The sequence below is a fragment of the Salvelinus sp. IW2-2015 genome, linkage group LG30, assembly GCF_002910315.2.
Source record: "Salvelinus sp. IW2-2015 linkage group LG30, ASM291031v2, whole genome shotgun sequence".
In the NCBI taxonomy this organism is placed as follows: Eukaryota; Metazoa; Chordata; class Actinopteri; order Salmoniformes; family Salmonidae; genus Salvelinus; species Salvelinus sp. IW2-2015.
Window position 1 is genome coordinate 12,959,816 of NC_036869.1, and position 27,517 is coordinate 12,987,332.

The 27,517-nt window shown below is 42.9% G+C and overlaps 1 protein-coding gene across 3 annotated transcripts; it reads right to left on the bottom strand.

Moving 5' to 3' along the window:
• Positions 1 to 27,351, bottom strand: slc66a2 (solute carrier family 66 member 2). Of its 3 annotated transcripts, XM_023975010.2 has the most exons (6): positions 26,257 to 27,351; positions 25,833 to 25,966; positions 23,862 to 23,912; positions 18,155 to 18,371; positions 8,601 to 8,682; positions 2,588 to 2,727 (listed from the first exon to the last, which is right to left on the bottom strand). In XM_023975010.2, the coding sequence occupies exons 1-6, from the start codon at positions 26,457 to 26,459 to the stop codon at positions 2,686 to 2,688; spliced, it is 729 nt and encodes a 242-aa protein (XP_023830778.1). In that variant the 5' UTR covers positions 26,460 to 27,351; the 3' UTR covers positions 2,588 to 2,685. The 3 variants fall into 3 exon arrangements, with proteins under 3 accessions (XP_023830776.1, XP_023830777.1, XP_023830778.1); XM_023975008.2 differs by lacking the exon at positions 8,601 to 8,682 and having other exon boundaries at positions 1 to 2,727; positions 26,257 to 27,296; XM_023975009.2 differs by lacking the exons at positions 8,601 to 8,682; positions 23,862 to 23,912 and having other exon boundaries at positions 1 to 2,727; positions 26,257 to 27,291.
• Between the last annotated feature and the right edge of the window lie 166 nt (positions 27,352 to 27,517).

Consider the following 27,517-nt stretch of genomic DNA (forward strand, 5'->3'; position numbering starts at 1 on the left):
TTCTCATTTTGGCCTTTAATGACAGCGCCACAGAGCTTTCATGAATACTGGCAACAAGTAAGAGCATATCAGACAGAGGTTGATTTAAATTGTCTATTGACGATGAACTGGCAATTCTATAGAAAGAACCGGCCATTCCATGGAAAGAAATGTGGTAATGTACTGTGTAGAAAAACAACAAGACACAACGTGGTAATAAAAGGTAATGATAAACATAAAAAGAAATTGGGGGTACATAAACTGAGGCTGTGGTTCTGTCCAAGGCGCCTTACAGAGCAGTGCACTGGACAGCCGACAATACGCTTTTTAAAGGCAATTTCCCCCGAGTTCGCAGAGATAGAATTCCTGGTATGGACACTGCGAAAGACGGTTTTGGTGTAAACTGCCTTTAAAAAGGGGCATTGTCGGCAGTCCAGTGCAGTGTTCTATAACGCAACTTAGATTGAATCCTGACCTAAAACTATGTCAAAAAATATTCAAAAATCACAAGGATTGGCATTGTTTGATCAGCATCTCCATGAACAGAGGAATAGTTCTGCAGTTTTACCCATGAACAACTAAAACTGAACCACCACCAAAATAATACAACTACATCAGAAACAGTGAGTCATTTTGGCCCGGTTGATGCTACACAACCAGTTTACTAGGTGCACAACTTCTTCATACAATGACAATAACGGTCACCATTTGACATGAGTCACCGTCCTCCTCATCATTGTAAAAAAGAGCTTGATAAAGGGCAAGTGTACAAGGTTTGTGATTATACAAGCGTTTCAGGATTAGAAAAATATGGATAGCATAACAAAACAAATATTCTGCATCGCCAGTGATTAAAATAACGTTTCCCAGAGTATCCAGCGTAAAAAAAATATATGTGCGTCTGAAATGGCACCCTATTCCCTATAGAGTGCACTACTTGGTCAAAAGTATTGTAATAAACAGGGAATAGGACGCCATCTTGGACGCAACCACCAACTACATTTTAGCCAGCAGTTCAGAAGTGAATATAACAGCTGTAGTGCTGGTATCGTCTTGGTTACACCCAGAGAGATTCAACTTACCATGTGGTCAAACACTCCAAGAGGTTGAGTCTGGACATGCCTACTACTTGGCTAGAACAAAACCCTGCACCCACACCAGCCCTCAGCAGAATAAGACGTCTCCACCAAAAGCACACATCTAAAACATTTGAAGAAAGCTGAAGAAAGAAATATTCCTAAAAAATTCTAAAGGTCCTATTTAAACAAATAAAAGGTTTCTCGGGGTGCTTGAGGCTGAGAGGAGCAGGGAGATGAGTTGAGTTGTCCATAGACCAGCAAACAGACTGTCACTAGGTCCTCAGAAGCCTTGTTTATACCTGGCGCTAACATGCGACCTTTGTCCTGATCTTGTCCACATTCGGATTGTGCCCATATTTCCAGAAATATGTCTACACATGGTACGTACATGTCTTTAAATCGTCTACACCTGTCTGAAAATGCGGGCACGATCAGAATGTGGACAGGAGAAAGGATGCATGTTAGAACCATGTATAAACAGTGTTAAAGACAGGAGCTTTGTACTTAATGTCCTTCCCGATGCATTGTTGTTGTTTTCATTTACCATAAAAAACACAGAACATAGAAAGTCCTTCCAGTTCCCTGGCCTACGAACATGGCTGCTACTCCTTTAAATGAAAACAGTAACATAAACATAATATTTGTTTCACAAAATGTCCTACCTCCCTCGCTCCACTGACTCCCTTACTGTCCGTAATACCAGCAACACAGTGGTCCACTGAACCACTGAGTCCTTAAGCTTTACCTCAGAGTCATCTGAAGGAAACGTGTTGGAGCTCCCAGGAACCAGGCCTCTGGCCCAGACAGCCTTTTTCATTTTTGGTAAAACTGCTGTTGCTTCCAGTTGAATTAATCTGGTGAATTTTCCAACAAGCAGCAGCAGCAGTCGGAGGTCTTCCAACCAGACCAGAAGAGGCCTAAGTGATCAGACAGACCCGACCCGTGGAGAACTTAGAACAAAGAGCTATCTAAATTAAATGTAGAATCTAATTTCCCCCCAAATAATAATTCCATTGTACATTCAGTAAGGTTTCTGTTAGTTACTTTGATGATCGGTTGTACATTGTGATCACTGGCTGAGTAAACAGCCCTTTGTGAAAGTCTTAAGGTTTTTCCATGCAACAATCATCAGATCTATGGACAGGAAAGCTGGTCCACACTTCCTTGAGTGTCCATCCATACACAGTGCATATGACTGCAATGTAGATTGATGCATGTGCATAAGATTCTGTGTGTATGCTCAGGTATATTCATATACAGGGATATATTCTTAGGGATATACTTGTATAACCATCTGCACAACATACAAATACATACATATAACTGGAGGTCCTCTCCGTTTTGAAATGAAATGTAACAAGTGTCATTCAGCAAAATTCTTCAGGCAAAGTAACTCTAACTAGTTTGTGTGCTCATGACCGATTGGTAACGATGTGTGTGTGTGTGTGTTAGGGGGTCTCAGAGTGCCTTGGTGCTGGTTGTGTGTGACACGGTGTGCGAGACGGGTTTCTGCGGGTAGCGGCTGTAGTAGTAGACCTGGAATAGAATGGCAATGTCCACTCCCACCTGCAGCAGACCACAGGTCCAGAACTGGACAGGAGCCTCGGTCAGCAGGAAGTAACCCGTCTTAAAGGTGTCCCCACTCGTCCACATCATCACCATTTTTATACTGCAGGGAGAAAGGGAGGAGAAAGAAGAGATGGGGGAAGATAAACATTTCAATATTAGCAGAGCTAGAGACAGTGGTTGTCCAAAATCTGTCTTGCCTACTACTTACTAAAATGACATACTGTGTACTAAATCATACTACGTACTATGTATTATGTACTGTTTAGTATAAATGCATGCAGTAAGCAACAAATCAACATACTAGGCTCACCCATACTAAGAATGCGTCACCTGATGCACAATTGCGCCGTTTCCCGCCATCCGTTCCTTTTGTTACAGCCTGTTCTCTTATCAGCCGATTATCAGCTGTTGTCAAAACACACGTGGGTCGGAAAATATGTTTCTCTTCCTCCATAGAGTGCAGTAAATACTAGATGAAGTCTAAACGAGTGTGACATTCTGGCATTTAAAGGATACAACAAATTTCACACTATAACAAGTTATATTTTTGCATTGCCAAAAAGCCTACTATTTAGAACGTAAGTACAGGTATTCGGACACGGCCGGTGACACACCTGAACACTACCTTGAATCATGACAGAAAAGAGACAGGAAATCATGTAACACAATAACAGACCAAATACATCGTTAGTGGTGGGGATACTGACCCACTATTTCCAGAACAAACTATTAAAAGGAAAGAAATGGAATTCATTCAAGTTCATTTGCCACAACTCTTCTGGAGTTGAGAATCCTCTCAGGGAGGTTTATAAATTCAGACTCGTTGTGCGGTGAGTTCACCCGTCTGCTCTCTGCAGCAGCTCTTCTCCCTCCTCTCTCAGGGAGGTTTATAAATTCAGACTCGTTGTGCGGTGAGTTCACCCGTCTGCTCTCTGCAGCAGCTCTTCTCTCAGGGAGGTTTATAAATTCAGACTCGTTGTGCGGTGAGTTCACCCGTCTGCTCTCTGCAGCAGCTCTTCTCCCTCCTCTCTCAGGGAGCTGCTTAGGCTGACTTCTCAGGAAGTCAGAGTAAATAAACAACTATAGTTCTGTTGTTCAGCTGTAGCTTTTAGAACAACTCTGTGGTTAGAATCAGGTGTGCTAGATTAGGGGTGGAGTGAAAACCTACAGGACAGTAGCGCTCCAGGAACAGCGTTGGAGAGCCCTACTTTAGGCTGTGGCCCCTCCTCTCTGTGTTACTCTGCAGCATTATGAACTATAATGAGCCAATAGGGAAGTAACACACTAACAGTAACCGTAGAAGGGAAGTACAGCAGGAGGTCTCTAGGTATGTTGTCTACTGTACAAAGACCAAGCTTTGAAAGCCCTCTACTTTTTAGATGGAGAAAACAGCATTGCTTATTATAAAAGGGTATATGCAAGGTTTCTTGGCATGCTGGGCTCCCAGGATCTCCACTCCATGTTTCTAAAACACCCAAGTTACTTTTTATAATGAGAAAAGTCTTGACAGTGTTGGTGATTATGGATAAATCACAACAGACAAACAGTCTCCCCAGCTACTGCTATCCCTCTCCTCCAACCTCCCTCTCGTCTTTGGGACTCTTTGTTTTTCTCCCCGGGCTTTGTACTGAAGCCAAGGACGGAAGGTAAACGCTGACAAAGGAAGGACTGAGGCACAAACACAGTTAGCTAACAGCATTCAGAAGTGTTTACAATAAACCGCCTACCACAACAACATTCCCAAAACACTCCCTTCTGAACGAAGAGGCATCCTCTATCTGCTGTTCTTAATACTACCTGCCTCGTGTCGTGACATTTTGGAGTAGGGACCCCTGCTCGGAGTGGCAGAGCCAATCCTGACATGTCAGCGCTTTCCATTCATGTGTAAATAACACAGGTTAGTCAAAGGACAGAATGCTAATCTGAATATAAACACATTTAAAGGGTGAAGTTGGGGGCAGGGGGAGATGCCTAATCTAATTGGTGTCAAGGGAAGACCTGTCAAATCAAATCACATTTTATTTGTCACATGCGCCAAATACAACAGATGCAGACCTTACTGTGAAATGCTTACTTACAAGCCCTTAACCAACAATGTGGTTCAAGAAATAAAGTAAAGAAAATATTTACTAAATAAAATAAAGTTAAAAATAAAATAAAAAGTAACACTATAAAATAACAATAACGAGGCTATATACAGGGGGTACCAGTACCGAGTCAATGTGCGGGGGTACAGGTTAGTCGAGGTAATTTGTACATGTATTACAGACTCGGTCAGGGAGAGGTTGAAAATGTCAGTGAAGACACCAGTTGTTCCACGCATGCTCTGAGTTCACATCCTGGTAATCTTTGTTAATGTTGACCTGTTTAAAAGGTCTTGCTCACATCGGCTACGGAGAGCGTGATCACACAGTCGTCCGGAACAGCTGGTGCTCTCACGCATGCTTCAATGTTGCTTGCCTCGAAGCAAGCATAAAAAGGCATATAACTCGCCTGCTAGGCTCACGTCACTGGGCAGCTCGTGGCTGAGTTTCCCTTTGTAGTCCCTGTATAGGGTTTTGTATGGTTGCTGTGTACGTTGAAAATTCCAAATAATTATTCAGAGAACATTTTCTAGGTGTTTCAGGGAAAGGGTTTTTGCACTAAGCAAATACACTGATGGCACATTCCATCATGGTATGCAGTAGTAGGCACAATAGACAAATCCATAATAAACACAACACATATCCTATGAATATTATACTGCATCTGTGACGTTACGACTGGGTCATAACCATACAGTACTGTCAAGTATTGACTACACTGCCAATACCTCTAATATGGTACCAGTCTCCCTATGTCATTTGTCTGACCCTGTATCATTGTTATTGGCAAGGCAACATGTTCAATGATCCATACAAGTGAGCTGATGAAGATTTGCTGCATTGAGGGTACAAATGGTGGCTTCAAAGTACGAAGACTATCGTCTAGCAGGAGCCACTTAGCAGAGGTAATTGTCTTCAGGCTGATTACAGGGTACAGGTTCACCCCGTCTCAGGCTGTCTGCTAGTTGAAGTTGGAAGTTTACATACACCTTAGCCAAATACATTTAAACTCAGTTTTTCACAATTCCTGACATTTAATCCTCGTAAAAATTTCCTATTTTAGGTCAGTTAGGATCACCACTTTATTTTAAGAATGTGAAATGTCAGAATAATAGTAGAGAGAATGATTTATTTCAGCTTTTATTTCTTTCATCACATTCCCAGTGGGTCAGAAGTTTACATACACTCAATTAGTATTTGGTAGCATTGTCTTTAAATTGTTTAACTTGGGTCAAACGTTTCGGGTAGCCTTCCACAAGCTTCCCACAAGCTTCCTGGCTCGCACACGCTTTTTCAGTTCTGCCCACAAATTTTCTATGGGATGGAGGTCAGGGCTTTGTGATGGCCACTCCAATACCTTGACTTTGTTGTCCTTTGGGATGGTGTTCTTCGGCTTGCAAGCCTCTCCATTTTTCCTCCAAACATAACGATGGTCATTAAGGCCAAACAGTTATACTTTTGTTTCATCAGACCAGAGGGCATTTCTCCAAAAAGTACGATCTTTGTCCCCATGTGCAGTTGCAAACTGTAGTTTGGCTTTTTTATGGCGGTTTTGGAGCAGTGGCTTCTTCCTTGCTGAGCGGCCTTTCAGGTTATGTTGATATAGGACTTGTTTTACTGTGGATATAGATACTTTTGTACCTGTTTCCTCCAGCATCTTCACAAGGACCTTTGCTGTTGTTCTGGGATTGATTTGCACTTTTCGCACCAAAGTACGTTAATTTCTAGGAGACAGAACACCTTCCTGAGCGGTATGATGGCTGCGTGGTCCCATGATGTTTATACTTGCGCACTACTGTTTGTACAGATGAACGTGGTACCTTCAGGTGTTTGGAAATTGCTCCCAAGGATGAACCAGACTTGTGGAGGTCTACATTTTTTGTCTGTGGTCTTGGCTGATTGTTTTTGAGTTTACCATGATGTCAAACAAAGAGGCCCTGAGTTTGAAGGTAGGCCTTGAAATAGATCCATAGGTACACCTCCAATTGACTGAAATGATATCAGAAGCTTCTAAAGCCATAACATAATTTTCTGTAATTTTCCAAGCTGTTTAAAGGCACAGTGAATTTAGTGTATGTAAACTTCTGACCCACTGGAATTGTGATAGTGAATTATGAGTGAACTAATCTGTCTGTAAACAATTGTTGGAAAAATTACTTGTGTCATGCACAAAGTAGATGTCCTAACCGACTTGCCAAAACTATAGTTTGTTAACAAGAAATGTGTGGAGTGGTTGAAAAACGAATTTGAATGACTACGACTTAAAACCTCTCTGGTATCAGTGGCACGCTAGCGTCCCACCTCGACAACAGCCAGTGAAATTGCAGGGCGCCAAATTCAAAACAGAAATCCCATAATTACAATTCCTCAAAATACAAGTATTATACACCATTTTAAAAGATAAACTTCTTGTAAATCCAACCACAGTGTCCGATTTCAAAAAGGCTTTACTGCGAAAGCACACCATGCGATTATGTTAGGTCAGCGCCTAGCCACAGAAAACCATACAGCCATTTTCCAACCAAGGAGGTGTCACAAAAGTCAGAAATAGCATTAAAATGAATCACTTACCTTTGATGATCTTCATCAGATGGCACTCCCAGGACTCCATGTTAGACAATAAATGTGTGTTTTGTTCGATAAAGTTCATCTTTATGTCCAAAAAACTCATTTGAAATTGGCGCGTTATGTTCAGAAATGCATTGTCTCAAACAAACATTCGGTGAAAGTGCAGAGAGCCACATCAAATTACAGAAATACTCATCATAAACATTGATCTAAGATACAAGTGTTTAACATACGATTAAAGATAAACTTCTCCTTAATGCAACCGCTGTGTCAGATTTCAAAAAGGCTTTACGGCAAAAGCACACCATGCGATTATGTTAGGTCAGCGCCTAGCCACAGAAAACCATACAGCCATTTTCCAACCAAGGAGGTGTCACAAAAGTCAGAAATAACATTAAAATGAATCACTTACCTTTGATGATCTTCATCTGATGGCACTCCCAGGTCTCCATGTTCGACAACAAATGTTTGTTTTGTTCGATAAAGTTCATCTTTATGTCCAAATACCTCTGTTTTGTTGGTGCGTTCAGAAATTCAAAGGCACAATGTGCGCTCTCAACATCAAGACGAAAAGTCAAAAAAGTACAATAAAAGTTAGTAGAAACATGTCAAACGATGTTTAAAATCAATCCTCAGGTTGTTTTTGTCATAAATAAATCAATAACATTTAAACCGGACAAAAGCTTCCTCAATAGAAAAGGAGAAACAAGAAAGGCGCGTTCCCGATCACGCGCAGGACTCATGGCGTCTCATTGAAAGTGCTGTATCTCCCTAATTTTTAGAGTAAAAGCCTGAAACAATGCCTAAAGACTGGCCACATGTAGAGGAAGCCATATATATCGTGAACTGGGTCCTAAGTCTTTGTATGGTGGATAGGCTTTCAATGGAAAAACAGCCTTTCAAAATAATAGTACTTCCTGGTTGGATTTTCCTCAGGTTTTCGCCTGCCATATTAGTTCTGTTATACTCACAGACATTATTTTAAGAGTTTTGGAAACTTCAGAGTGTTTTCTATCCAAATCTACTAATTATATGCATATCCTAGCTTCTGGGCCTGAGTAGTAGGCCGTTTAATTTGGGTAGAATTAAACGGAGAATTTTTTTTCACCAAATGCTGCCCCCTACCCTAGTGAAGTTTTAAGTGTATGTAAACTTCCGACTTCAACTGCAGCACCCACAAGATGAGGGGAGGAAAGAGGAAGGGGTGAGACCTGTCAAATCTTCTATATTATTCATGTCTCCACCTTCACCTCACGCCCCTTTACTCATTTCATTTGTAACACCCTTTTAAATAACCTTCCCATGCATCTACTCATACTACCTCCCTCCTTGCATCTTTCTCTCTCTCCCTCCATCCTCTCTCTCTCCCTCCAAATCCATCCAAGGTAGGAAGCTTGTTAGTTCTGGGGAAGAGGAGAAACATTTATTTATTTCTCTCCGAGTGCTGACGTAGAGTTTGGGCCAGCTTTGTGTGTAATGATGTGAGAGCAGGATTGAGGATTTGATCAGCCCTCCTGAGAACTCGGTCTGCGTCTCCAATGGCACCCTATGTACTGCACTACTTTTGACCAAGGCCCATCTCTATAGGGAATAGGGTGCCATTTGGGACGTAGCCTCAGAGAGAATGCTGGGAGGTCAGGGATGGGGTCAGAACATGCCTGGGAAATGATTCTAAAAGTCCCCAGCCACTTACAGAAGACTAACTGGGAGGTAAAAAAGCCTGTATGCATCGGAGGTGGAGGAGGATGGAAGACCCTCTGCATTTCATCAGGTAATCAGCAGCTCCACAGCCCAGGTGGGTGGGCAAGTTGTCATAGACTTGTCTGACAAGGTAGTGATGCAGTGTTATGAATGCAGAGACAGACTTGTATACTGACTGAATTTAAATGGTCAAACAACAGCTAGATGGCAGGCTAAATAAGGCACTCCCTCTGAGCGTGTTATCTGTCCATGGGAAACAGCTCACACAGAGAGGACTTATAAGGACAGTCAGTCAGTAGGCGGTCTGCAGAGCCTGTCTCTCCATGTTCCATTACCTTTATCTCAGGCCAGGGGCCCAGACATCAACGCCAGGTATCCCCCGCCTAGCTACCATCCCCCGCCTCCCACCCCAGTCATTAGTTTGACTGCTCATGTCGGTTTATGTTCATTGCTGCCCTGCTACACACACAGACGCACACCCACACACCGCTGGAGACCTGACATCATGCCAGCACACCTAGACCAAAGTGCCATTAATTCGGCACACAGAGGCTAATACGGGGGGGAAGCCACACACAGAAAGGATAGGAGGGAAGACCACAATAACTAAGTACATCTATCTCCAAAATCACTGGGCAAACCAACCCCACGCTAAATCACCACACCAGGAAATATTCACAATATAATACATCTCATCCAAGGTGACCACAGGGGATAAATTCAGCAGGATTACATAATGTGTGTTTCGTAAGTTCTCAACTTCAAACAGTTCACACAGCCCTATAATTAAGCCTCAAATTCGAATGAATTGTCTTTGACCATGGAGCTACGTTTGAGAGAGAGAGAGAGGCAGAGAGAGAGAGAGGCAGAGAGAGAGAGAGAGAGAGAGAGAGGCAGAGAGACAGAGAGAGACAGAGAGYCAGAGAGAGAGAGAGAGTTATTTTCTTTACTGAGGTTGACTTGACATCCTTGAAGTAAATATGTGATATGGAGCTGTACTGTAACTATAGAACAGGAGGACTACATTTACATCCAATTTGAACTTCATTTCCCATCAAACCATGACAAGACAGATCAGAATACACTTCCTGTATACAAGCTTCCCCCATCATCTCCTCCCCACCCAACATCCACCATTAGAGCAACCATGTTGTGTCACCCACAGCCCCCAGTCGCCCTCCTCTTTGTGTTGTAGTAATGTTCTGTTTGGTAACTGTCTGCTAGAGGGGTCTTGCGCCTGGCTCTGACAGGTCAATATAAACAGGAAGTGATGGAAAAGCAAACGCATGCCTTCAGCCACCACTGTGACCTGTATGCTCAAGTCAGCTGGCCCTCGCAACATATTCGTCGCCAGACCCACTGGCTCCAGGTCATCTATAAGTCTTTGCTAGGTAAAGCTCTTACTTATCTCAGCTCACTGGTCACCATAACACCCACCCGTAGCACACGCTCCAGCAGGTATCTCTCACCGGTCATTCCCAAAGCCAACACCTCATTTGGCCGCCTTTCCTTCCAGTTCTCTGCTGCAAATGACTGGAACGAATTGCAAAAATCGCTGAAGTTGGAGACTTATATCGCCCTCACTAACTTTAAGCATCACCTATCTGAACAGCTTACCGATCACTGCAGTTGTACACAGCCCATCTGTAAATAGCCCATCCAACTACCTACCTCATCCCCATATTGTTTTGATTTACTTTTTTGCACACCAGTATGTCTACTTGCACATCATCATCTGCACATCTATCACTCTAAATTGTAATTACTTCGCTACTATGGCCTATTTATTGCCTTACCTCCTTACTCCATTTGCACACACTGTATATAGATTTTCTGTTGTGTTATTGACTGTACTTTTGTTTATCCCATGTGTAACTCTGTGTTGTTGTTTTTGGTCGCACTGCTTTGCTTTGTCTTGGCCAGGTCGCAGTTGTAAATGAGAACTTGTTCTCAACTGGCCTACCTGGTTAAACAAAGGTGAATGAGAACTTGTTCTCAACTGGCCTACCTGGTGAAATAAAGGCGAAATAAATCAAATCAAAAATTAGCATCAAGTGTCCCAAATGGCACCCTTTTCCCTAATAGGCCCTGATCAAAAGTAGTGCACTATAGTGCATTCGGAAAGTATTCAGACCCCTCGACTTGTTCCACATTTTGTTACATTACAGCCTTATTCAAAAACTTCAAAAAATAAAATGATTTACACACACACACAAAGCAAAAACAGGTTTTTAGGAATTTTAGCAAATGTATTAAAAATAAAAAAAGGAAATATTACATTTACATAAGTATTCAGACCCTTTACTCAGTACTTTGTTGAAGCACATTTGGCAGTGATTACAGCCTTGAGTCTTCTTGGGTATGACGCTACAAGCTTGGCACACCTGTATTTGGGGAGTTTCTCCCATTTTTCTCTGCAGATCCTCTCAAGCTCTGTCATGTTGGATGGGAAGCGTTGTTGCAAAGCTATTTTCAGTTCTCTCCAGAGATGTAAGATGGGGTTCAAGTCTGGGCTCTGGCTGGGCCACTCAAGGGCATTCAGAGACCTCTCCCGAAGCCACTCCTAAGTTGTCTTGGGTGTGTGCTTAAGGTCGTTGTCCTGTTGGAAGGTGAACCTTCAGATCCTGAACACTCTGGAGCAGGTTTTCATCAAGGATCTCTCTGTACTTTCCTCCATTCATATTTCCCTCGATCCTGACTAGTGTCCCAGTCCCTGCTGCTGAAAAACATCCCCACAGCATGATGCTGCCACCACCATGCTTCACCGTAGGGATGGTGCCAGGTTTCCTCCAGATGTGACGCTTGGCATTCATGCCAAAGTGTTCAATCTTGGTTTCATCAGACCAGATAATCTTGTTTCTCATGGTCTAAGAGTCCTTTAGGTGCCTTTTGGCAAATTCCAAGTGGGCTGTCATGTGCATTTTACTGAGGAATGGCTTCAGTCTAGCCACTCTACCATAAAGACCTGATTGGTGGAGTGCTGCAGAGATGGTTGTCCTTCTGGAAGGTTCTCCCATCTCCACAGAGGAACTCTGGAGCTCTGTCAGAGCGACCATCGGGTTCTTGGTCACCTCCCTGGCCAAGGCCCTTCTCCCCCTATTGCTCAGTTTGGCTAGGTAGCCAGCTCTAGGAAGAGTCTTGGTGGTTTCAAACTTCTTCCATTTAAGAATGGATGCTACTGTGTTCTTGGGGACCTTCAATGCTAGACATTTTTTGGTACCCTTCCCTAGATCTTGTGCCTCGACACAATCCTGTCACAGGTGGACTCCAATCAAGTTGTAGAAACATCTCAAGAATGATCAACGGAAACAGGATGCACCTGAGCTCAAATTCAAGTCTCATAGCAAAGGGTCTGAATACTTATGTAAATAAGGTATTTCTGTTTTTCTAAAAACCTGTTTTCGCTTTGTCATCATGGGGTAGTATGCGTAGATTGATGAGGATTTTATATTTTATTTAATCCATTTTAGAATAAGGCTGTAACGTAACAAAATGTGGAAAAAGTCAAAAGGGTCTGAATACATAGAATAGGGTGCAAATTGGGATGCAGATCTGTTGTCATTAACCATCTCTGGACCTGACTGGCATGGCATGTTCTGGGGTTTGGCTTAACACATTCATTATATTATGAAGGCATATTTTTTATTATGAGTCTTTGATAATCAATATGATAATGAGCTACTCAATCTTTCTATTTTTAGTGATGTTATATTTTTAGTCTGTTGCATGATCATTCAGAGACTATTTACATTGTGGCGAAATCCTGCACTTAAGTGCGCTGCCACTTTAAGAGCGCATGAGCAGTAGGAAGGAGGAGATAAAAGAGCTCGTTAAGCTCTATTGGAGAGGAGCTATTGATTGGCGCGACAGTTTTTGTTGTGTGCTATGCTGCAGAGTTTGTTTGTTTGTCTTCAGCGTATGTGGTTGTACAGTGTTTGGATCAATCCTCGGTGTGATCGCTCGACGACGTGGTTGTTCTCATTTGGGACCACGATGGTTATGGATCAAATGGATTAGTAGCAACATTTGTTGCGAAGCGTTCAACTACAACCCAACATACCATCGGACAGTCAGACCGGATACCTGCAACCTCAAGACCGCAGCTAAGCCCTCTCTTGTTCCCTTTCTCTCTTTCTCTTCACGCTATGTTCCAGTGCTTTACACTGCAACCGACTCTATTTCCTAAGTACATTGAAGTTTCATTGGAGCTGGACTAGTGTGTATATGAACACCACACATTCATACCCTCTGCACTCCTTCCCAGGAAGAAAATACAAACTATTGCAAATCCTCTGTGTGATGACTGGGTTCATTTGTTATTGTATGAAGTTGCTGTTTATTTGCTCTGCCATTATTGTTATATGAGGTATGTTTGGTGGGGTTACCAAGAATTGTGGAAGGACTGTGATGTGATGTGTGATCTATAGGGTGTGTATTCTTTTTCTCTCCGCTGGCTATCTGGTCAACAGGCTACACTCTAGGCAGTCTCTTCTGTTGATATGTGTGGGTCTGGTAGTGGTACTCGCTGTTCTACTATTCTTTTCTTTCGGCAGGGTTAATACCTGCCTGGCGCCCGAACAAAATCTTCTTTACCTTTCTCGAATTAATACCGCTACAACATTGTGTCGTGTGTGCGTACAGTGCTTTCAGAAAGTATTCACACCCCTTGACATTTTCCATATTTAGTTTTATTACAGCCTGAATTTAAAATTAATTAAATTGATATGTTGTGTTACTGGCCTACACACAATACCCCATAATGTCAAATAAGTGGCATTATGTTTTTGGAAACTTTAACTAATTAATTAAAAATGAAAAGATGAAAAGTCTTAAGTAAATAAGTATTTAACCCCTTTGTTATGCAAGCCTAAATAAGTTCAGGAGTAAAAATGTCCTTAACAAGTTACATAATAAGTTGCATGGACTGTGCGCAATAAGTGTTTAACATAATTTTTGAATGACTACTTCATCTCTGTACCCCACACATACAATAATCTGTAAGGTCCCTCAGTCAAAGTGAATTTCAAAACAGACTCAACCAAAGACCAGTGAGGTTTTCCAATGTCTCGCAAAGAAGGGCTGGTTAAAAAATATCCCTTTGAGCATGGTGAAGTTACTAATTACACTTTGGATGGTGTATTAATAAACCCAGTCACCACAAAGACGCAGGCGTCCCTCCTAACTCAATTGCCAGAGAGGAAGGAAACCGCTCAGGGATTTCACCATGAGGCCAACGGTGACTTTAAAACATTGCAGTTCCTCCACAATATTAACCTAAATGACACGAGTGGAAAGCAGTGGTGCAAAGTAGTTAAGAAAAATACTTTAGAGTACTACTTAAGTCGTTTTTTGGGGGTATCTGTACTTGACTATTTATATTTTTGACAACTTAGTTTTACTCCACTACATTCCTAAAGAAAATATTGTACTTTTTTATTTTTTTATTTTCTCCCCTTTTCTCCCCAAATTTTTTTTTCGTGGTATCCAATCGCTAGTAATTACTATCTTGTCTCATCGCTACAACTCCCGTACGGGCTCGGGAGAGACGAAGGTCGAAAGCCATGCGTCCTCCGAAGCACAACCCAACCAAGCCGCACTGCTTCTTAACACAGCTCGCCTCCAACCCGGAAGCCAGCCGCACCAATGTGTTGGAGGAAACACCGTGCACCTGGCCCCCTTGGTTAGCGCGCACTGCGCCCGGCTCGCCACAGGAGCCGCTGGAGCGCGATGAGACAAGGATATCCCTACCGGCCAAACCCTCCCTAACCCGGACGACGCTAGGCCAATTGTGCGTCGCCCCACGGACCTCCCGGTCGCGGCCGGCTGCGACAGAGCCTGGGCGCGAACCCAGAGACTCTGGTGGCGCAGTGCTCTAGACCACTGCGCCACCCGGGAGGCCTAAAATATTGTACTTTTTACATTTTCCCTGACAACCAAAAGTTCTGGTTACATTTGGAATGCTTTGCAGGACAGAAATGGTCAAAATCATGCACTTATCAAGAGAACACGTGGTCATTCCTACTGCCTCTGGCAGACTCACTAAACACAAATGCATATTGTGTAAATAATGTCAGTGTTGGAGTGTGCCCCTGGCTATCCATACATTTTAAAAACAAGAAAATGGTGCCGTCTGCTTTGTCCTTTTACCCCTACCTATATGTACATATTACCTCAATTACCTCGACTAACCTGTTCCCCAGCACATTGACTTGGTACCTGTACCCCCTGTATATACTGTAGCCTCGTTATTATTATTTTATTGTGTTACTTTAGATAATTTAGTAAATATTTTTCTTTAAACTGCATTGTTGGTTAAGGGTTTGAAAGTCAGCATTTCATGGTAAGGTCTGTACCTGTTTTATTTGGTGCATGTGAAAAATCAATTTTGATTTGATTAATATAAGGAATTTTAAATGATTTATAGTTTTACTTTTGATACTTAAGTATATTTAAAACCAAAACATTTTAGAGACTTTTACTCAAGAAAGACAATTGGGTACTTTTTCCACCACTGGTGAAAAGTAGGGAGCCTGTACAGAATAAAAATATTCCAAAACATGTATCCAGTTTGCAATTAGGCACTAAAGTAAAACTGCTAAAAATATGGCAAAGAAATGTACTTTATGTCCTGAATAAAAAGCGTTATGTTTGGGGGAAATCCAAGAGATCACCGAGTACCGCTCTTCATATTTTCAAGCAGGGTGATGGCTGCATCATGTTATAGGTATGCTTGTCATCGGCAAGGACTAGGGAGTTGTTTGGGATAAAAATAAACAAAATCGAGCTAAGCACAGGCAAAATCCTAGAGGAAAACCTGGTGTAGTCAGTTGCTTACCCAGACGACACTGAATGTTCCTGAGTGGCCTAGTTCCAGTTTTGGCTTGAAAATCTATGGCAAGACTTGAAAATAGCAGTCAAGTAATAATAAAGAACCAACTTCACAGAAGTTGAAGAATTAAAAAATAAACAAAGTGTAAATATTGTTAAATCCAGGTGTGAAAAGCTCTTAGAGACTTAACCAAAAAGACACAGCTGTAATCCCTGCCAAAGGTGATTCTAACATGTATTGACTCAGGGGCGTGAGCACTAATGCAAATGCGATATTTCTGTATTTAATTTTCAATACATTTGGAAAAATGTCAAAACACATGTTTTCACTTTGTCATTATGGGGGTTGTGTGTAGAAGGGTGAGAAAGAAAATCTATGTAACACATTTTCAATTCAGCCTGTAACACAAAATGTGGAATAAGTAAAGGGACGTGAACAGTTTCTGAAGGCACTGTATGTGTGTGTACACACGTGTGTGCGTCGGTCATGACTCAGTCACAACTGTGTGACTAATAATAGGAACTCGGAACACTACTGAAGATCCTCAATTAAAACTCCATGATGATGACAGCAACGGCACTAAATGGGTATAATATAATCATCATCATAATAACAGCATTAGAATGGAGCGTTAACAATGAAGCGTCATGTTTTATATATATTTAATTGTCTGTGCGAATCCTGCCTAAGGATTAATTCGCTAGGGAGAATGAAGGCAGTAAAAAGCCAATAAGTTCAATTAAAAGACAATCTAAGGAGGCATCCTGTTCTAAATCAGGTCTCAGTTTAAATAATACACTATATATTCACAAAAGTATGTGGGCACCCCTTCAAATTAGTGGACTCGTCCATTTCAGCCACACCCGTTGCTGATAGGTGTACAAAATCGAGCACACAGCCATGCTGTCTCTATAGACAAACATTGGCAGTAGAATGGCCTTACCGAAGAGCTCAGTGACTTTCAACGTGGCACCGTCATAGGATGCCATCTTTCCAACAAGTCAGTTAGTCAAATTTCTGCCCTGCTAGAGCTGCCCTGGTCAACTGTAAGTGCTGTTATCGCGAACTGGAAATGCCTAGGAGCAACAACGGCTCAGCCGCGAAGTGGTAGGCCACACAAGCTCACAGAATGGGACTGCCGAGTGCTGAAGCATGTAAAAATCTTCTGTCCTTGGTTGCAACACTCACTACCGAGCTCCAAACTGCCTCTGGAAGCAATGTCAGCACAACAACTGTTCGTCGGGAGCTTTATGAAATGGTTTTCCATGGCCGAGCAGCCACACACAAGCCTAAGATCACAATGCGCAATGCCAAGCGTTGACTGAAGTGGTATAAAGCTCGCTGCCATTGGACTCTGGAGCAGTGGAAACGGGTTCTCCGGAGTGATGAATCACACTTCACCATCTGGTAGTCCGACGGACGAATCTGGGTTTGGTGGATGCCAGGAGAACGCTACCTGACAGAATGCATAGTGCCAACTGTAAAGTTTGGTATAGGAGGAATAATGGTCTGGGGATGTTTTTCATGGTCTGGGCTAGGCCCCTTAGTTCCAGTGAAGGGAAATTGTAACGCTACAGCATACAATGACTTCCTAGACGATTCTGTGCTTCCAACTTTGTGGCAACAGTTTGGGGAAGGCCCTTTCCTGTTTCAGCATGACAATATGCCCCTGTGCACAAAGCGAGGTCCATACAGAAATGGTTTGTTGAGATCTTTGTGGAAGAACTTGACTGGCCTGCACAGAGCCCTGATCTCAACCCCACTGAACGCCTTTGGGATGAAAAGGGAACACCGACTGCGAGCCAGGCCTAATCGCCCAACACCAGTGCCGGACCTCACTAATGTTCGTGGATGAATGGAAGCAAGTCCCCGCAGCAATGTTCCAACAGCTAGTGGAAAGCCTTCCCAGAAGAGTGGAGGCTGTTATAGCAGCAAAAGGGGGGACCAACTCCATATTAATGCCCATGATTTTGGAATGAGATGATCGACGAACATGTGTCCACATACTTTTGGTAATGTAGTGTATAAACCAAAGAACATGTTCACTTCTAGTAGAAAATCCTTTCACTGAATAAACTAAAGTCAGTACCAGTTAGGCGTCTGAATTACATATCCAAGTATTTAAGTGTTCCATAAATTAGACTGAATTTATACACAGGTGTGCAAATGAAAAGACCAGTTTGAGGCCATAGGTGTCATAATAAACCACCGAAGGTCAGCAGCTGGGCTATCAGTAGTATGGAAGCAAGAGATGGGATGAACGACAGCGAATGTCAACTGAGGTAAAGGGGAGACAATTGAATGGCAACTGTGGTGTCTTCAGTGTGTATGTGTGACGTCCTCACCTCATCCCCTCAGTACTCTTGTTCTGGTAGTTGCAGTAGAGCTGTGGCGTCCCCAGCATGGCCTCAGTGAAGACAGCCAGGAAGCCCAGGCTCTCTACGAACACAGACGAGTCCAGCAGCAGGTAGGTGACGTAGGCCGCCAGCAGGGTGAACGCCAACACACACTGCAGGTAGTCCACGAAACGACTCCACGACCAGAAGTGGCTCCAGTCAAAGTCTGAGGCAGACAGACATGCGGAGAGAAAGTAAGACACAATACTAACACCAATAAACTGACGGTTCTTACCTTTTTTGAGGTCGATCTTTCTCCATCATGATACGCTGGCTCGAGAAGACTGTAATAAAAAGCATTGCATGTGACGTGAAACAAGGAGGCATAGCTGCATGGAAAATTAATTTGGAACGAATTTGGAAAATGCAGAATGATTTACTCTAATGTTCCTGCCTCACTGACTTCCCAAATGTTCCCTAAAAGGTTGAATGTTTTTTTCATCAGGGAAATAAACAAAAACAAGTGCCGTTCAAGTTCACTGAAGAAGGAGCCATATGAAGTCATGACTTCAAGAAGAAAATCGTCGTACAACTGCAGGCCTGCAATACAATCTCTAGTGATCCGACAACATCTCAGCTAGGAGACTGGCACCTCCATCCAATACATTGTGCTGCTACTACCTGTCATCTCCAACCTATAGGAGTAGCTAAGACAACCGTAACGCGATCAGCGTATGAATAAGGTTAGTGATGAGGATGCCTCCTTCTTTGGCATGTTGACGATTATGTTACGTTAAACTGTCAAATGTTAGTCTTAATCGATTCATTCCCTTTCCCTGCGGTAAATCAACGAAGTCACCACTGAGCTGCACGTAATGCGTTTTAAAACTTCACTGAGACAACAACACACGGAGCCTGACCGCGCTCTAAATGACGTTAGGGGAGAGAAGAATAAATGGAGGAAATTAAATCACCACGGAAAGGAGGGGGAGAAGAGGTGGAGGGGAAACACGCTGTGCAGCATCTTCAATAGGATTTTACACAAACCTCTACGTTGTACAGGGGTCATGCTGAAAATAGATTCTACTCATCTAAAAAGACACATCGGAACATCAAGCTCCTCTGAGGAGGCCTGTGGAACAGAGTATGAGACGAGAGCTTCAGAAGGATTATGGAGAAAAACTGTTTCAGGAGCTACTGGTGAACCTCGCGACTCAAACACACTTAAACGGAATCAAATAAAAAGAGGGCGCAAACTCATACATCTCATCTAGAATAACATGGTTGGTTTCCTACCATTCTCCATAATCACATTCCCTTTTGACAAACCACAAGAAGAGGGATGACACATTACGTGTCCTGCTGACTTACTGAGATTGAATTCTGAAGTGCATTCTAAATTACAACGGAACGTATTTTACTGAAATATTGATGTTCACCGGACCTGAGATTTAGATGGCATTTCTAATACGCATGGCAGACAGGTGTATGTGTGTATGTGAGGAAGTCAGGGTGTGCATGATGGATTATCATGTCTACGGTTTGCAACTAAATCGCCTAATCATGGAGTGGGGTGAGTCCGTCTTGCCCTCACTGATAACAGCAATGCCTTGAGGGGGGTGAGGATATCTCAAAGAGACACACACGGCTTATTGTAATGGTAGAAGAGTGTTGTTACAGGGTGTTTACAGCAGCACCTTTGCATGCTACACCACACTGTGCCCCTCCACCTCTGTGCCATTCATCTACTCTGGGGCGCTCTCGTTCCATCGCTTCCCTCATCCCCTCTCCTAGTTCCTCCCTCTGTTAAATCTGACATGGAGCCACTGTGTGCATGTGTGGGAGAGAGAGCTGGAATCATGTCATATTGCTTTGCATGTGTTGGTCTCCTCAGAACATTAGTTTAGAAGCTGTCATTTAGCCTGTCAGGTCTACACTTCCCACAGTTACATGTTGTCATTCATAGTCCATAATCATGCAGGGAAAACAAAAGCCACGTAAAATAAAAATGGTCCAGAAAAAATAACCTGCTTTTTGGGGCTAAAATCAAAGCTAGAAGTATGAGGAGAGTAGGAGGTGATTCATTGGAACCGGTCAGATTCACGCCATACAGGAGAGACTGTGATGACTAATAAGCATCGAAAGAAGAATATAGACTATTCCCAATGCCCAGTTCCCCTGTCCTCCCTGATTGTCCCTTTAACAGTACACAGGCCAAACAACCAACCCCCCCCTCACATATCTGGTACTGCTAAATACTGCTCAACGTTCTTTGTTTGAACTCACAGGGAGGGAGCTTAACGCACCTGCCCTCCGTGGTTATTTCTCCAGAGTGATTGGGAACCTGCTGTCATAATGGATCTAGGATGAGGTGCCATAGAGAGAGGGAAGCCAGGGAGGGAAGCCAGCTCTGAACATCACAGAACATTAAACAGTTCGGTACAAGCACAGAACACACACACAACAGTCTCAGGAATATACTGAAATCTACTGGTTCAACAGGTCCGTGTGACAGTCCGATGATAACGTGTCAGAATACTGTTGTTTCTTCTGTCTCAGTTTGACACTCATGTTTACAACTTCAGTGAAAGCAGGTGAAATTATATTTAAATATTCAATTGTAACCAACCTCATCAAAGCCTGAAACCCCAACAAAGATAAGGAGACGTCAGAACTATTTGTTACTCCCAAACTACATTTAGACAAACCGCCCTTTAGAGAGTTCGCCAAAGAGTAGTTTGTTGATGAATTCCTTCTTTTACATCCCATACATACATAGCACTTTCCTTCCCTGTTTTATTACATTACCTCCACCTGTACCCTTTCATCCTTCCAACAATAGTGGATTACAACATGCCTCTCCTTCTTATCTCCTCCTGGACTAATCAATAGAGGAACAGACCCGTGTCTATGCAACAGACAGACGAGCAACAGACACATACACTACATGGCCAAAAGTGCTCGTCGAACATCTCATTCCAAAATCATGGGCATTAATATGGAGTTGGTCCCCCCTTTGCTGCTATAACAGCCTCCACTCTTTTGGGAAGGCTTCCCACTAGATGTTGGAACATTGCCGCGGGGACTTGCTTCCATTGAGCCACAAGAGCATTAGTGAGGTCGGGTACTGATGTTGGGTGATTAGGCCTGGCTCGCAGTCGTCGTTCCAATTCATCCCAAAGGTGTTCAACGGGGTTGAGGTCAGGGCTCTGTGCAGGCCAGTCAAGTTCTTTCACACCGATCTCAACAAACAATTTCTGTATGGACCTCGCTTTGCGCACAGGGGCATATTGTCATGCTGAAACAGGGAAGGGCCTTCCCCAAACTGTTGCATATGAGGTTCCTGTTCTGTGAGCTTGTGTGGCCTACCACTTCTCTGCTGAGTCATTGTTGCTCCTAGATGTTTCCACTTCACAATAACAGCATTTACAGATGACCAGGGAAGCTCTAGTAGGGCAGACTTTTGACTGACTTGTTGGAAAGATGGCATCCTATGACGGTGCCACGTTGAAAAAGTTACTGAGCTCTTCAGTAAGGCCATTCTACCGCCAATGTTTGTCTATGTGGATTGCATGGCTGTGTGCTTGATTTTATACACCTGTCAGCAACGGGTGTGGCTGAAATAGCCAAATCCACTCATTTGAAGGGGTGTCCACATACACTATATATACAAAAGTATGGCTATGGAACAGGCAGGGGCAAATAGTGAGGCTGAGGGAGACGGAGCCAGGGAGGAGAGGAATAGGGTCTGGGAGACAAAGAACCAGAGAGCCAGGGAGGCAGAGCTCCAGATTCAGACCTGTGCAGCCCAAAGCCAGGAAAAGGCTAGGGAGAACACACCCTGGCTCTGGTTCCAGCTCGAATGCCAAGAAACATGACAACTGAACTCTGGTTCCGCTGCCAAGTACCAACTGTTTCATGTACAGACCAAAACAGTGAACATACACGTGGGACACAAAATGCCAGCTTTTGATGAGGTAAGTTGAAGCCAGAATTAAGCTTTTTCTACTGTGATGAGAAGAAAGCCAGCTTACCATACCACTGGAGTTGTGCTGTAGAACATCATGCTGGGTGGAAACAATTTGACAAGTTGTAAGAAGTTGGCAGCAACTCTGCCAGTCAACTCCCAGTTCCCAATGACACAAAAACACAACACTCAATTCCAAACACAGAGGCTGAATAAAAGGGTGGCAAAAATCATTTTGATTGCTGAAATGAATATCTTCAACAGTCTGTGCCTTTCTCTACAACTATAATTGTATTCTACAATGCACGATCAAATTAAACAAACAGATTTTGATGGGGATTTTTGAATTATGTTACTCAGAATGAAGCATGGGTTTTAAGAGAGAAGACGATTGAACCCAATAAAGTGTGGGATGGATAGCAGTTCTGAGAAGGTAAACTTCATCACCGTCAGTGAGGACTCTGGACAATATACAACACAGAGCCCGTGGTCCCATGTGGCTCAGTTGGTAGAGCATGGCGCTTGCAACGCCAGGGTTGTGGGTTCAATTCCCACGGGGGGACCAGGATGAATATGTATGAACTTTCCAATGTGTAAGTCGCTCTGGATAAGAGCGTCTGCTAAATGACTTAAATGTAAATGTTAAATGTAAATGTAAATTATTCTGTCTTCACAGGTACTGTAGGCCTTTGTTATTTCCCAGCACCACCTACTGTCCACATGGAGGATAGCAACTCCTTCCCAACTACAAAGCAGCAGTGCTAACCAGAACTAACCACAACATTGAGATCCATTGTTAGTAAACGCATACTAATGATGCTCACACACTAATCACAAAAACAAAGTTCTCAGCACAATGAAACAGGTACAATTGATTGCTGGTCATCAGCCTCTCTCAACTGGCTGGGTGAGGGGCTCCGTACAGTAACAAGAAGAGGGAGTTGAAACAAAAGGGCAAAGATAGAGGTTGAATAACCAGGACAGAGTTAGGAAGTCTACAGTCTTACAAACTGTCACATCTGTGAGCTGTCTGTGCATCTTTAGCAAGCTGGTGTGAATCCAAGTCATCATCATTGTTTTACCAGACAGGACCACAGAGCAGAGGGCGGTGCACATTAGCTTTCACATGCAGCATTTAATAGAATTGTTGCTGTAGCGCTAACAAAATAATACTGAGCATAGTTCATTTCAAACCAAGAAACATAGCCGAGCAATTAGTCTATCAAGGTCAATAACATAGCAAGTAAATAGCAACAATCAAAAGTCTTAATACATATGCTTAATCAATATATGAGTCTAGAACGCATGCATTTTCATTTTCATTTTCTGAGTAAGAATCTGATAGTCGTCACAATCAGACAACTCAAAGAACTGAAGCAAAATGAAATGTCCATGCACAATCACTGCAATACAGTAGATGCATGCTATAGTAAACTAATATCAGTAGCATAAAAAGCCTTTTACAAACGGAAACAATTCAAGCTATTGACTATAGCTAACACGCATTGTGAACTTCCATGCGAACACTATAACAACTATATTGGTTCTTTAGGAATCACAAATGGAGATATAACGAGGGTGGATCACATGCGGTGCAGGAGGATCCTTGCCAGGTTAAGGCATGATGATGAGTTAGTGGCAGTTAATACTGTGAATGGAGCAATGCGAGAAGGAGAGCCACACAAGACCATGCGGTAAGGAAAGAGAGAGAGATGAAGGGAGGAAGGCAGAGAGAGAGACAGTACCTACCCAGAAAGAACTTCTTAGGGACTTTGATCTCCTCGTCCTTACTGTCTGTTGCTACAGACACAAAATCAGAAGAGGGAACAGAGAAAGAGAGCTTGGTTTCTCTTGTGCTACAGACCAGAACTGACCCACAGTTTGAAGTCAAGAGAAGTTTATTTTTGACATAAGGTTCGTGATTTCAAATGGACAACCCAATAACTACCCTGTGGGAATTAACATAGTTGAAACCTCAACATTTGGATCTGACTGAGTTGAAACCTCAACGTTTGTTTTAAGTTAGAGTTGAAACATCAACGTTTGGGTCGGACAGAGTTGAAACCTAAACTGTTGGCCAGAGTAGGGACCTCAACGTTTGGCCAGAGTTGAAACTTCAACGTTTGTTTTACATCAGACAGAGTTGAAATCTCAACGTTTGACTAATCATAAAAAGCCTGTTTTCTCAAATCATCTGACCCGCCTACCCTGATCCTGTCAACTTGATTGGCTACCAAACTCTGAATTGAGGCCACATGATGGCAGCACTGAGCATTCAATGTTCTAGTATTCCGTTGGCAGGGAAACTGGTGTAGGTCAGTCAGTCAGTCACTCAGTCAGTCAACCAACCAACCAACAGGCTGAGGAAGGGAGTTATGAACCAGATTCAGCAGCCAGCCCACTCTAGTTCCGTAAACAGATTATGAACATCCTGTTATGACTGCAATGGGAATATTTAGGATGAATAAAGTTAATGTTTAGCATGCTACATTTTTCACTTTCTTTAATACATGTGATTCTGCCAGTGTTCTGTTTGTGCAAGGTGTGGGTTGAATTAGAGATGAATAATCTCTTTCAAAAGAGAGACCTGGCCAAAATAGCAGCACACAAAGTTTCAGACACATTGACAACTTAAAACACAAAGCACTACAGTTTATATAGATACATTTACACATTGAACAGCAAGATTTTTGGGGAAAGTGTGGTGCAACTAGGGGTCAAAACACTTACATTTTCCATCAGTGTGAATGTTATGGATTGTTCTCGTATCTGTTGATAGTGTTTGACGCCAGACTGGAGGTGCAAAAGGGCCGAGGACACACTGATTATCACTGTATTCTGTGACACTGTGTGATTATGTAGGCGCTAACAAAGTCACTGGCTTTATGTTTTCCTACAAGCCTCTCGGGCTGGTTTTTACAGAACATGTGGTCAGTGCTGTCTGATTAGTATATTAATAAAGGACAGTTTGCCATTCTCTCTGCTCCTGTGTGGGATATTGTTCTCCTTTTTGCAAACTCTTTTATTCACATGGAAATTACAAAGACAAACTAGAGTTGTAGAGTACAAGGCCACATTCAGTAGGCAAATGTCAAATGTTGCAGATACAAATGTTTTACTTATTTAACCTTTATTTAACTAGGCAAGTAAGTTAATAACAAATTCTTATTTACAATGACAGCCTACCCCGGCCAAACCCAAACGACGCTGGGACAATTTAGCGCCGCCCTATGGGTCACCCAATCACGGCAGGTTGTGATACAGCCTGGAATCTAACCAGGGTCTGTAGTGACGCCTCTAACACTGAGAGGCAGTGCCTTAGACCGCTGCGCCACTCAGAAGCTCATAAATGTCATGAAGAGCCAACATGATTCATTATTCTACATGTCAGAGAGGCATGTTTGATCTACATAACACATTTCTATCTGACCGTTCCACAACATTATGCCCTGCTGAATGCACCCCATAGCACTGGGTTGGTTTAGATTGTCAGATTTGAGTTGTGTGTTTAAGCTGTAAAGTATATTACGAACATGAAGGAGTTCCTTTGAGAGGAAGGACAATTGGGCAACAAAGGAATGTGTAACACACACACACACTCTCCAGAGGTTGGTGATACAACCAAGCACTATCAGTAGTTCACACCATGATGTGAACGAGGTTATAAACTGATTATAAAGCTATAAAGAGTAGGGACAGGCCAGGGAGGAGGATACCGACCTGTGAATGAACGCCGCTTAGTCTGGAGTTCGGTGGCTACGCGGACGTTGGTACACAGGTTGAGCATGATCAACATGGTGGCTATCATGACAATGCTCTGCCACAGGAGTGGCGTCTCAAAGTAGCGCCCAAACCTGGAAAGAGGAGACAGGGAGTAGTCAGGGCACAGACTCCAGGGTGGCAATACTATTCTGCATGGAGACAATAGGCTTCTGTTGGAACCAAACAAAAAGGGTGCTATGCAAACCAATACAAGGATTCCCGTGAGGGGCAGTATCATTTTCAAACACTGTAAAATCTGAAGGGCCAAATAGTTGGAGTCTGTCTGTTCTTCAAATGCACTTAGGCTACAGCCTTCACATGCATCAATGCACATTTGAATAACATGAAACTGCAAGTTTACTGCACCTATGGCAAAACTTACCTGAACAGTATACGCAGAATATTGGCCACCAGTAGGACGAGGCAGACATAGGTGGAGAATCCCTCTGCGTTCTGTGTCCGTCTGATGTCCCTGTACTGGGGGATGTAAGGCACCACTCCACCAAACACCATAGCCCCCGCAGCAATCCATGTCACCAGTTGGTTCAGGACATACATGAGCTGCTCAAACATCTCATCTTCCATGTTCTCTCTCTGTTATCTAGTCTACCAGGGCACAGCAAATCATGGGAAGTCCCAAAGGGGCTGCGCGAAGTTCTAGTGAGCTGCACTTGCCTTTCAATAATGTGGTGTAGCCTAGTCAGAGAATGTGAATAGACCAGTGCCTTCGTATGCTTATTGACAGTCAACTATTGGATCAATAACCAATGAAGGGGACAAAATGATGTGTTCCTGCCATTAAAAAAAAGTTCCTTCTTTCAAACCGGATGTAAAGCAGAAATAACTATGTCCATCAATGATGTTCTATTGAACAGTTTACAGTAGACTCCAGAGGTTCTACCTCAGCAGAAATCCCGAGTTGCGGCGCTACTGTTTCATATTACTGTAACTATATGAGATGTACAATGTAACAAGTTGAATGTTAGGCTACAATTGAGAACATCAACAGTCGGCCAGAGAAATCTAACTTGTCGGTCGACCAATCAAATGAATGCAATATTATTCAATAACAGTTTCAATTGCCTGGATTTTTCGCGATTTGTAAAGAAAACTAAAATAGTCAACCCTCGACATTTGCTTTCCAGTTGTCCCCAGTCTAATCGAAGCGACTCAAATCCCCAGTCTTCCGGATGGGTTTGTAGTTACAACCGGACAGCAGCATGAATCTGTGCATCACATGATTGTCATTTACAAAACAAATCCCGTTTGTCTGGAAAATATAATTCCAGCAAAAATCGAAAGAGCGTGAATTTACCGGAAAGTGCAACAACCCCTGCGTCCACTGCTCTCCCCGCCACACAAACAGAAAGCTAGAGCAGCACTTCCTTCTACGTCAAAATCGTCGCTCCCTGCTTTGGCAACATCTGAGTTTGGCTGCATGGTCCTAGACAGAATCGCGTTTAAAGGGGGCATCAACCACTTAGTGTATTTATGTATATCCTATTGTACTTGTCCTATTTTGAGACATTGAACATAGGCCTATATATGTGTTTTTGTATTTTTATTTTCTTCCATCATTATCATGATGAACAGTTGACATTCTGAGAATAAGGGATGATTGCAGTGAGTCCGGATTAAGACAT

Coding starts and splice junctions, on each gene's coding strand:
- slc66a2 (XM_023975008.2), bottom strand. CDS start 26,459: ATGGAAGATGAGATGTTTGAGCAGCTCATGTATGTCCTGAACCAACTG. Junction 23,913..25,832: donor TAAGCGGCGTTCATTCACAG/GTCGGTATCCTC, acceptor TTGTGTCTGTAG/CAACAGACAGTAAGGACGAG. Junction 18,372..23,861: donor CCCTAAGAAGTTCTTTCTGG/GTAGGTACTGTC, acceptor TGTCTGCCTCAG/ACTTTGACTGGAGCCACTTC.